General features: G+C 44.9%; 1 protein-coding gene across 12 annotated transcripts in view; it reads right to left on the bottom strand.

The window, feature by feature from the left end:
• Positions 1-12,450, bottom strand: part of LOC147640564 (putative serine/threonine protein kinase IRE) — a 151,582-nt gene that overhangs the window by 119,021 nt on the left and 20,111 nt on the right. For 11 of the 12 annotated variants that reach the window (XR_015268014.1, XR_015268005.1, XR_015268015.1 and 8 more), the window contains exon 4: positions 10,558-11,910. The exons of the other annotated variant lie outside the window; for it this stretch is intronic. Coding sequence is in view for 8 of the 11 variants with exons in the window: in XM_086812960.1 (XP_086669086.1) it covers positions 10,558-11,910 (1,353 nt within the window). In the remaining 3 variants the exon portion in view is untranslated. The remainder of the gene's footprint in view (positions 1-10,557; positions 11,911-12,450) is intronic. 12 annotated transcript variants of the gene reach the window in all.

Raw genomic sequence — 12,450 nt, 5'->3', positions numbered from 1 at the left:
GTGTTAGCAGTCATCTCCTGTCTGTATATTTACACAAGGGTCTCTGCTGTGGCTGTGCCCCCCCGATTTAGGTGTTTTCTCATTTTTTCCCACTTTCCATATTTTTTTCCTATTTTTCCCATTTGTTCCAGGTGTGGAGGGCTGTCCAACTGCTCTGTTGCCCCCGGCTTTCCCCTATGTGCTAGCCCACTGTAGGGAGCTCGCCAACTGGCACTAATCTGGTCGTGGGCAGTAGTACTTGTTGTCATCTGTTTTCAGTAGGCCGACTGACTGTCCTGGGGCCATATAAAATGGCCCCTTGACCCCCACACTCTACACACGGGATTTTCTTGTGTATATAGCAGAGTTATACGCTTCTCTCTCTCTCTCTCTCTCTCAGTTCTGCGTTTTTCTGTTGTGCACTTGCTCTTGGTGTTTTCAGATCTTGTCTTCATCTCGCTGCACATTCGGTCAATAATATGCATACTCTATCCTCTCTAGGGGTCCGTGCTGCTCTCCCTGCCTCAATCTCCAGAGTGAGAGGAAACTCTGATCTGACCAATAGTCACCCTCATAACGAGAGACATGTGTACATCCATGTAGCTTGGGCGTCTGACAAATCCATCCTCTGTGAATCTAAGGAAATGATCTATGTAGTACTGCATCTTAGTGGGAAGGGGACCCGACCAAGTCTCCCTGGTGTGCATCTCGATCAAATCCTCTCTCAAAACTCTATTCCTCTCCTCTCTTGGTGGGAAGGAGACCCAACCAAGTCTCCCTGGTGTGCATCTGGATCAAATCTTGTCTCAGAACTCTATTGCTCTCCTCTCGGGAGAGTGTAAAGTGTGGGGAGTCATCATCATACTGGAAGGGTCGTAATCTATCCATGTCGAGCCCATGTGCTGAGAACCACTCATCTACAACATACCATGATGGGTGATGGCCCTCTATGGCAATACTCTGTGAGGACTCAATGGCTAAGCAGGGTAGTCTCTCTGGACCCATGGCTCTGATGCATCTGATGTAGGCTATGCTCTGAAATAGAGCTTCTACCATCATGGGGGGCACTGCAAGCTCTGCTTTGACGATCTCATGTGGTACTGATGGTTTGCTGCGAATCATCCTGGAGATCATGAGAATTTCCAGTCTCTCCATCCAACGCCAATCATATGTGGAGAGGTTAGGGGCCCATACCGGTGTTGCATACATCATAGCTGGGGTGACTAAGGTGTTAAATAGCCATCCTTTGGTGCGAGGCTCCTTGAAAGAATCCTGATGACATTGTCGTTCCATCAATACAAGGGCAACATCACCTCGGGTGAGCCTATCCTGTGATGCCTGTCTCATGGAGAAACGGCTCCCATTACTAGTGAAGGTAATACCCAAGTATACATATGATTCTGTCACATCCACCTGACTGCCTCTATATATGATCATTGTATCTTTCATAACCCGTTTGGAAGTGCGAAAGATCATGACCTTGGTTTTCCCAAGGTTCACTGAAAGGCCTCTCTGTGTACAAAAATTATCTAGGGCGTCCATGTGGCACTACAGTCCCTCCTACGAGCTAGATATCAAAATGATGTCATGACACAAAGAGGGAGAAGAACTTGAATGTATATTCACACAACAATGATAAGTGGCAAGTACAAGTAGGTGTCCTTTCACACCAAATGTCCCGGGGGAAAAGCTCGTAGGACAAAAGTGCCCCTGGTGCTAGTGCTTGTTCATATGCAACACTACATATGCCTTCAAATCCCTCTTGTACTGGTAATGTGAACCTGTACAAGAATGCAAATCACTCACTGTAGCAGAGTAAGCCTAAAGCTTTGCAAAAAGCTTCAAACTTCTCTCAAGCCAATGCCTTTGTAAACAGATTTCCAATGTTATCTTGGGTACAGTAATAGGTTAAAGTGATCTCCCCCTGCATGAAGCCTCTCCCTGACAAGGAGATAATGTATCTCTATGTGCTTAGTACAACCATAGAACTCTCAATGTCAGTAAATATGGTAGTGGGTGTCTGCTCACACTCACAAAGATTTGCAAGTAACCTCCTCAGCCATACACAATCCACCGTAGCTATGAAAGTTTCCTTGTACTCAGCTTCAGGTAGAGGTGGCGACAGTGAGTTGCTTTTTGCTTAACCAAGATATGCATGATTTGCCCATTAAAAAACAATTCCCACTTGTAAATTGCCGAGTTCCGTTTTTTTGAATGGCGTCCATCTCATGTTGCATGGCTGTCATCTAGTGCTCATCATCTTGAGCCTCCTCAAAAGAGTCTGTTTCATCTATGTCACATAGACTACTCATGCAAGCCACATCTACGAGTTCTCTGGCATTACAAGAACCAGCCCTTGTCCTATTGTGAAGAGGAGTGAAAGTTTACTTTCCTACAAAGTATGGACCAGCCAGCGAGGCACAATTCTAGCCTCTTGCAAAGCTGTCCTCTCTTCACGTACCACATCATCTATATGCAGGGATGCCCCTTGGCTCTACTACCTTATAGTAGCGGAGGCTATGAGCAGGTTTCTCAGGGTTACCCCAAGCGTTTCAGGCCTCACGCTGCATCTTCACACAAAGGAAGAGTTATTGAACTCAGAGTTAGCAAATAATACTGCATGCTTTTGGAGGCTTAACAAGCATGCCTTTATGCTTTCCACATTACCTTCGAGATGTTTTGTTTGGTAGCACGTGCCACCATCAATTGGCACAAATCAACTGGATTCTGCATTAGTGACTCTCCGCAAGCACATTGGGGTTTGGATGTGGGGTTTACTTAGATTGAGAGAGGATGCATTGCTAGATACCTTGGCTATCAGGTTGGCATTGACATCTCGCGCCTGCACAATAGTTCACTCTTGTGCTCATGATGAGCACTGGCCTCTAGAGCATTGGTGTTTGTCACATTGTGTTGGGTTTTTCATAAGGGATGCATTTGCCAAAATTGTCATCTTATTCAAAACGTCCTTTGGTCAAGATTAGATGGCACTGTACACACCAGGGCAAGTGTGGCTTGGGATACCGTTATTATGCCTAAGCAAGAGGGAGGATTGAACATCATTTACCCGGAGGTGCTATGTAAGGCTTTATTTTGTAAGCTGGTAGTCAGAGGATTTCTTCTAGCATTGAGCCTTGGAAGGACTTTCTTTTGTAGGAGACTACGAGGTGCACTCCGATTAGGGGAGGTGATTGGATTTACAGCCCACATTATATCTTCTCAAATTCACAGCACCGACCACCTTCTTCACCCTTGGTGAGATCTCTTCTACAAGCCTAGGATTGCATGAGGAGCTTCTTGGTTCATATTCCTCCGCAGTAAGTTGAGGAGGCTTACACGCAGCCCATTGCATGGAATGACTTGATCTTGGATGAATATGATAGACCTCTTGGAGCAGCCACGCATATCCACTGGGCTGCTAGGGCGACTCTTCTCCTCTCGATGTTGGATTCGATGAGGCTCATGAGTCTCACTGACGATGAGAGAATGCTTCGCGCCCAACACTTCAAAGGCACTAGTCAAAGGATTATGAAGATGAATGGAGCCATACCTAACCACTGGATCACAAGGAACTTCATGGAAGGGCCTCATCACTTATGGTTTGGGGTATTTTCAAGGATAGGGTACCTCTTCCCACTTCGGGTGAGGACGATATGCGTCCAAAGGTTATAGAGGAATATCACGCTCCACCTTATGCAGGACATAGAGGTATTTTACCTACGACACGCATAATAGAGAGAGATTTCTTTTGGCCAAGCATGCGTCAAGACATTGAGGCTTATGTACTCGCATGTATTACTTGCCAGAAGGTGAAATTTGGTCGCCAAAAGCTCCCAGGTTTGCTTCAACCTTTGCCTATTCCGTCCCAGCCATGGGAAAGCATTACTATGGACTTCGCATGGGAATGATACTATTTGGACCATAGTGGACAGGTTTAGCAAGCAAGCTCACTTCTTGCCCGTCAAGAAAACCATTAAAGCCGATCATATGTTGAAGCTTTTTCTTGCTCGGATATTTAAGCATCATGGTATGCCAAAGTCCATCTTTGGGGATAGAGATCCCAGGACTACGAGCCTCTTTTGAAAGGCTCTATTTGACAACATGGGCACTAAGCTTGAGTTCTCATCTGCTTATCATCCCCAAACAGATGGTCAGAGTGAGGCTACAAATTCTGCTATGTTGGATTTGTTGAAGTGCTATGTGGCAAATCAAAACAATGCATGGGAGAAGTATCTTCCCCTTGTAGAGTTTGCCTACAATAACACGGTCCATGCCTCCACGCGAAAGGCCCCGTTTGAGATTATTTATAGCAGAGTGATCTTGCCACCCATCCTTCATACAAAGGATGAGATTTTTGCAGCCGATGAGTATGTACGTGATTTGGGTATCACCTTTGCTCGGGTGCGGACAGCCATTGCACGCTCTCAAGACAAGTATAAGAGGGTTGCCGATAAGCATAGAAGGGACATGCAGGTCAAAGAAGGTGATTGGGTATTGCTGAAATTTGAGAAAGCTAGGCTTCGGAAACGGCCAGGACGAGAGGGATCCTACCCTAAGCTTTCTACTCGGTATTATGGACCCTTCAAAGTGATTGAGAAGATCAATGAAGTGGCTTACATACTTGCTTTACCCGGTCATTGGAAGATTCACAATGCCTTTCACGTGAGTCTTTTGCGGAAATATGTGGGGCCAGATCTTGACGAGCCTGTCACAGAAGATCCGCCAGAGCTTGATGTCAAATAAGCTTGAGAACATCCTCTAGCCAGAGCAGATTGTCTTTAACAAGGAGCAAAGGCTACCAGCTCGAAAGCTTTCCAAGACATACCTTGTGAAGTTTAACAATTATTTACCCATTGATGCAAAGTGGGTAGATGAGGATTATTTTGCTGAATACCCACAACTTTCGCAACAGGCATATCTTGAGGCTTTTCAGTTGAGGTCAACTTTTTAGAAGCCGGGGGGATGTCACCATTTGGTCCATCTCCATTGCTCATGCCACTTCTATGGGACTGTCACTCCATAGAGCGGCCAGATTTGTGCCATGTTCACATGAGGCCAGGCTGGTGTCCCATGTGGAAGAGCCAGTTACTCTGTGTGTCACATGGACAAGAGTCAGTTTTATGCCACCCGTGTGTGACCAAGATCGTGCAATATGGACGGGAGCATGTATCGTGCCACCTGTGTATGGCCAAGACGGTGTCCTGTCCATGGGACTGTCACTCCATGGAAGGACCCGTGTTTGTATTGCATCTTGCCTATAAGACGACAGCACTCCATAAGAAGGCCAAGGTTTTCACATTCTATCGCGCAATTTTGTGCCCGACTAGAATGTTTTGTACAAGTTTCATGAAAGGGAGATTTTGTCCATTTCATGGGCACATGCATCCATTTTTGCATGTCTGAAATTGTTTTCGCATGACTTGTATTTGTGTAGCTGCCTGCCATGATGTGCCACTTACTGAGCGGGGACACTTGCCAGTGATGAGCTGTGAAGCTTTCCCTGTCTTCTGACATGTTTTATTACATGTGAACAAGTGGTAAGTTTGGCATATTCATTTATTTTAAATGTTCTTATTCTAACCTTTATATTTATAAAGTTATATATTCACTCTCATTAAAGTTATTAGCCTTGGACAACAATAAGTGTGGGTGCCCAAAACCCATTTGAATTAAGTTATGTATTTGCCATAAAGAGAACACGATGGATGGAGTACGTGGAGGTGAGAAATTTTGCCAACCTGATTCTTTTTTTTTTTTTTCGTGAAATGGTGTTTTATATTATATGTAAAAATGTAGATCAGCCACATGGCTCACACAGAACCTATGGCCCCAAAAAAGCCCCCACAAAAGATCCTCTAAAGGATCATGACCATGCAAACCTGTACACTAATAAGAAAGCCTCCTAGCCAAATAAGCATCCCAGATAAAAGCATCGAGCCGCCGTAGACCATAACGAAATAACATCTGCATCCAGTAGCTGAGCTGAGAGAAGAGAAGAAAACTGCCAAAGCAGCAAACCGCGGATACGTAGAATGTGCCCATGTATTCCAGACAAGGAATCAAAGATGAACCCATTCCGTGTAGTCCAAATATGCCAAAGTCCTGTCCATCTAAGAAAATGGAATATCACAAGGTGACTTTCCGAAGTAATGACTTGAGGACAAATCCCAAATATCCACTGATGAGCCGAAACAGTAGACCTCTCGACTGCCTCCCAAACACGAGAGACAAAAAAACAAATCTGACGGGCCACTGGACAACTCATGAACAGATGCGTAACTGTTTCAGTGCATGTCGTGCAAAAGAAGCAAGAGGCCAATGTAATTTTACGACGGCTGAGCTGATCCTGTGTAGGTAACCCTCCCACCAACATCCTCCAAATGAAAACCTTACCTTGGTAAGGGAGTTTAGACTGCCAACTACGCATAAGAGTTTTCTGCCACCACGATTTAGACTTATGCAATCCCCACACCGTATTGGCCTTGGCTGAAACCCAATCTTTCTCTCATACGAGCTTATGATAGGCCTAGTTAGCTGAAAGTGATATCAAGTCACCAGATTTACATAGTGCCCAATCAAGCCAAGGCTGATCTGCAGATGGCCGAGGCAATGGAGTAAAAGGTTGAACTGCATGCATGATGTCAACCCATAGTGGCTGAAATGTCCGAGGATCCTAAAAGTGCTGCCAAATACGACGAAACGAATATGGCCTGTCACGACCAGGTATCACAGCATCTCGGATTCTAACCAAGCCTAACCTGACCATGCGGTTGAGTCGTATGCGTGAAGCATCTCTGTCTGGCCAAACAATGACACGCGACTCCACAAATGTTTCGAACTGCAAAGAGTTCAAAAGTAGTCTTTCATGACCAGGATCCCACCGAGTCAATAGTAGAACTTCATGCCAAGAAAGGAGAATATGCGATAAAATGTGAGATGAGCGAATACCGACAGGATGAGCCGCATTCACAATGTCCCACCATGAAGCCTACACACGTGTCCGTCCATGTGACAATCCCTCCAACTCAATCAAGTCACGAGCCATGAATACCCAAGGCTGCTCCTGCAAACACATATCCTGAAAAAGCGCCCACCTACGCGCCACCATATGCAAGCGGACATCCAGTAAAGCAACCCCACCCATTCTTTTGGGCGTCGTAATGTGATTCCAAGCTATCCATGTTTGATCCATAATATTTCCTTGCCTCTTCCACAACATAAACCGAATGGGAGCAACCAAACGGAGAAGAGATTTGTGTGTCCAAGGTAGCAAAGGCAAAAAATAGGAAATCATGCTAAGCATAATAACCTGAGCTACCTTAACCCTCACGTGCATAGGCCACACTTGAGCTTTCCAATACACAAATTTATCCGAGATCCGAGCAGAAATCCAAGCAAGAAGCGCTTGGGGGTCCACATCCACACCCACCGGATACCCAAGATGACGAACAATGTCCCTCGCATGAGACCTGGTAAAACATGCCAAAACATTGGTGGGAATTGTTTCACTTCAACCCAAACTGGGCAAGCCTGGCGCAACATATCTTGGTACTCTACCATAGGCTTCCACGGAACCACATGAACCAACTGCCCAACCAAAAAGAGTGGTACCTGCTCCAAGACTGCCCTACGGGCTTCCGAAGTGCGAAAAAGTATTTCATAAAAGCCTCTCGGACCATCATAAATCTCCTCAAGTGCCTCGGGCGACACCAAGTGGCCCAACCATGCTCTAAGACGAGGCAACAATGGAATATGCCCAGTAAAGAAGAAGATAGCAGCACGATCATGAAAATCTGCTAGCTGTTGTAGCAACAAAGTAGTCTCCATGCATACATAAGCCACACCACCATTATCTACTGCAGCCATTTGCACGCTATTTGCCTTCACATATTCTTGCAGAAGCTCACCAGTGATCTGCAGCAAACGTGCAAACTCCGGAGAAAGTACCTGAGAACTTTCCTCTGCATTCTCTCCAACATTCACCGGAGTGTAGCTTGCATCGACATCAAGCCTTTGACGTTTTTGTTGCTCCGAGGCATCTGAAGCATATAACCCACATCCTTCTCGATCATCTCCTCAATAAGATCCATGTTAAGGCTATTGGCAGCCATGCCACCAACAGCAGCAACCGGGTCATCCAAATCCATGTACAAAAGCAAAGAAAACCCGTTCTCTCAAACCCTAATTCAGCACTGAAAACCCTAATTCAGCACCTGCAAACCCTAATTCAACAGCTGCAAACCCTAAATCAGTAGCTGCAAACCCTTGAATAGTTGCTTGAACCCTTGCTGCACCCTTGAGAAAACCTGCAAACCTGAATTTTTTTATTTTTTATTTTTTATCTTCTTCCACTGCTGCCTGAAACCCTAGAGCCGGAAACCCTTGTATGCTACGCTGAGAGAGTCGTTGATAAGCTCGCCAGATTTGCTGCAAAATCTTGTTTATCATTTAGAGGGTTTATAATCAAAAAAGCACAAGACTCCGCTGCAGCAGGCATCGCCTTCAAGCTGAGGGTGGCTGTACAAGCAAGTGGGCGCCCAAATGACTGGCAAGGGCGGAGAGCAGAAAGAATTCAACCTCCACGCTTCTCTCTCTCTCTCTCTCTCTCTCTCTCACACACACACACCAAGACTCACACACTCCTGCCAACCCGATTCTCTCTCTCTCTCTCTCTCTCTCTCTCTCTCTCTCACACACACACACACACACACCAAGACTCACACACTCCTGCCAACCCGATTCTCTCTCTCTCTCTCTCTCTCTCTCTCTCTCTCTCTCTCTTCGAAAGTGGTGCAGTCTCTCTCTTCAAAGGGGCCCTACTGCTCACACTCTCTTCCATGGTGAAGTAGCAAATCCGACTCCTTTTCTCCTTCTCACCGGTGTATAGAAAACACCCAGGCTCCCTCTACTTGGCATGCTGAAACAGAAGTACCAAAAAAAAAACTCCTCTTTCTCTCTCTTCGAAAGTGTTACAGCAAGGACCCGACTGCACTCTCTTTCTTCCTCTAGCTTGGATTCGGTGTGGAAACAAACCTGAATGAGGCTGGCACATCCCTTCTCATTTGCAAGTCAATTGTTATGTACAGCTCCTAGCTGCAATACAATACCATATTGTACCTACTGTACTTATTGGAAACCCTTCTGTACAGCCTGCTGTACCAGCTGTACCAGCTGTACTGCTGCAAACCCTACTGAAAAAACCTACTATACCTACTGTGCTTACAGTATTACCTGCTGCACTAGATGTACCTACTGTGAACCGGCTCTACATGTACGAATTTGAATGAAGGTTGTGTCTTAGAGGAGCATAAACTGCTGGTCACGACAACCTACCTTTTCCACCAGGTAAGAGCTGCAAACAGAATGATACAATAGAGTATTGTTATTATCTTTGTTTTCTTCCTTGATTTGTGTGTAGCGTAGCTGCTATCACTCTCTCACCGGGAGTATGTGAGATTATACTTTCTTTGAGCTTGCCCTGACCGTGCTCTCAAGTTTTGAGAGCCAGTGAAGGTCAACGGGCTTAGGAAATTTGGGAGTAAAGCTTTTATTGGGAGTGCCAGGTTTTCCTCCCTCCGTGGTGAATCACCCTGCCAGGTGTTAGTACGAGCGTGCCTGTTGGTACACGGTCCCGGAAGACCAGTGTAGTGCGGGGAAGACCAGTGTAGTGTGGGTGCCTAGCCCAGTGAAGGTGGGAGACTAGTTGCCTTCGACACAGTCTTCATCTACAAATGGATTCGCCACCGATAACATTTACAATATTTGTCACATTTGTATTCACTCCATGTATGGAGGAGTCTGGCTTATAAGCCCTTGAAATTTGTACTCATTAAATACTCCAAGAAATACATATTGTATTGGGGGGGGTCGGCCCTTTCCGGCCCGAGTGGTGGTGTCAAATTGAGCATTGTCATTTTCAGATTTGTAGATGCTTTTGTTGTTCATTAGTTATCAAGGTTAAGTGATCTAAATTTGTGCATTTGTCTTCCGATTGTGGTTTGTCTCCAGTGAGGAGCAGCTACATGCCTTCCCACTTAGGGTGAGGACGATCTATCTCACATGGGACCTTGCTGGCAGCACAAGGCACCAGAGTGGTTCAGAATTCCCTCTTGCTTGATCTGAAATCGCAAGGCACCAGATTAGTTGAGATTTCCCCCTTGCTTGGTCTGAAATCTCCCGTGTTGCAGAATAATAAGTCTCTTTTCCATTAAAAAAAAGGATCCTGCTCCACACAGCTGAGAGAGACCTCTCGGCCATACTTATTAATCCCATGCTTGATATGTATACCATTTATTGGGGATTGACACTCCTCTCATGTTTCATGTTTCAAGTTCCTTGTATTCCATGATGAGATTTCCATGGACATTTTTGTATCACTCCAGTGAGATAGTTTTGATTTGTTCTATTTTATTTTCTGTTCCATGATGAGATATGTATTTTATTTTCTGTTCCATAATGAGATATGCCATGGACATTATTTATCACTTTGGTCTCATAGGCCCATTGGGTCTTTAGTAGACTCTCTCTCTCTCTCTCTCTCTCTCTCTCTCTCTCTCTCTCTCAAGGTGAAGAGAAAACCTGCGCTGGATCTTCAAATTCCCCCAAGCTTGCCCGTGCATCCAGATGCACATCAAAATAGGTGGTGTTTGTCAAAGGAGACTTGGGTGTTATGCTGCCAGCTGAGGATGATGCACGACTATGTTCAGACTTGGTTCCAAAAAGCCTCTTGAAACTCATGACCTCAGTGCTAGCAGCTTCTACCTCTTGAAGATCATCTGGTGACTCTTCATCTTTTTGATAACATTCACTTGATCTTGTCAAGGCATATTGAGATACAGCTTGATTGAAGGCACAAGACTTAAATTTATCTGGACTTTCTCCCTGCATGACATGTGAACTATTTGGTGTAGGTGAATCTAGCATCCTGTCCAAAATCTCTGCAAGTTTGCATAGACGATCGTCCACGCTGATACCTTTCACATCACATCGAACTGCAAGAGCACATATGTGGGAATGTTCCTCTAGTTGAAATGTTGGTACTTCGTCCTCACAAATCCTACAAATCACAAGTTGAATGTCATCAGAGTTGCTCAGTCGATCTCCAGAGTTTGTATAAAGGACTTTCTGCTGTCTTGTTTGTGCACCAATCAGCTGTGCCCCATCCTTTAAAGCTACCTCTGGGACATGACAGTTGAAAACTCGAACTTCCTTCCAATTCTCTTTTCCTTGGCGTTTCTCTCTACCCAGTTTTTCATTTGACTTTGCAGAATCCAATGATGCCTTGCTAAGACTAGCATTGTTGTTGCTGGAGCTTCTTGAGTCCATCTTCTCCGGTGAATGTGGATTGACAATATTCAAGAATTTCTTCTTTGAAATTGGTTCTGTTTCTTTTACTAGATCTTCTGGCAATTGATTGTGCACTTCCTTAGCCACTTTCTGAATGGCACCCAGATCGTAGTTTCTCCAATCAATCCCTCGCTGTTCTTGACTATAATACCTCTTCACCGTACCCTCTTTTGATGTGGATAGTAAATCCTTGCTTCCAAGTACTCCACTCTTGTAATCCCGAAGTGTCAGCCCATCCTTGGCAGTGCCACCTTCTTTCTGGTACTGCAATAATCTCGTGCATCTAGTCAGAATGAAAAGCAAGCGTGTGTGAAGTTGTTTTAACCTGCCCACAGGTAGAGTTTGGCGCTCATCCTCTAGCTTTTGAACTATGCCTTCACACTGTACTCTGAAATCTTCGACAGACATAATGGAATACTGTCGGGCCAAAACTAGGAGATCTTCTTGCCTTGCTTGCCACTCTGCATCTTGTACCCCTGCTTCAATTTCCATGAAATCAAGCAGATCTGCTGCAAACACAGCGAGTTCTGAATCAATCTCCTTTTTTGCGCTATGAAAACGTGCTTGCAAAGCACCAACAACAGCCTGCAAAAGTGTTCTAGCAGATGTGAGAACATTAAACAAGGGCGGTTCCTTTGGCTAATCTTTGACTTAATGAAATAGCAGGATGTACGGACACAAAGATTCTAAAGCAACTTGCTTTGGCTCCTAACCAAGTAGATAAACTAGATGTTGTGATTGCAAAAATTAAATTAGCTTGTCAAATTGTACCAAAAAAATAAAATTTAATTGCTTCATCTCAGATAGGTTGGAAAATCAGCTTAAGAAAAGACCTGAAAATCAGCTACAGCAGCATAAAATAATAATTGGATGGGTTAGTAGCAAAGTTAACGAAGAAACCAAACAAAAGATCACAGACTAATGTCACAAGAGGACTGGGCTGCTGAAGACAGCTGGAGCAAGGTAGCATGAGGACAACACACGTCAAAGCAGAACCATGAAGGGATAGAGCTTTTCCCCTGATCTCCTAAAAAGCTTTTAGTTGATTTCTGCACTACCCTATATATGCAAACTCTAACCCTAATCTGTATGGCCTTTTCCTCCCCCTCCCTTGATGTAGCCTTC

Source organism: Cibotium barometz, chromosome 2, assembly GCF_041138505.1.
Source record: "Cibotium barometz isolate CiBa-2024 chromosome 2, ASM4113850v1, whole genome shotgun sequence".
Lineage (NCBI taxonomy): Eukaryota > Viridiplantae > Streptophyta > Polypodiopsida > Cyatheales > Cibotiaceae > Cibotium > Cibotium barometz.
The sequence above is the reverse complement of the archived record's forward strand: the minus strand, read 5'-3'. Positions and strand labels throughout refer to the sequence as shown.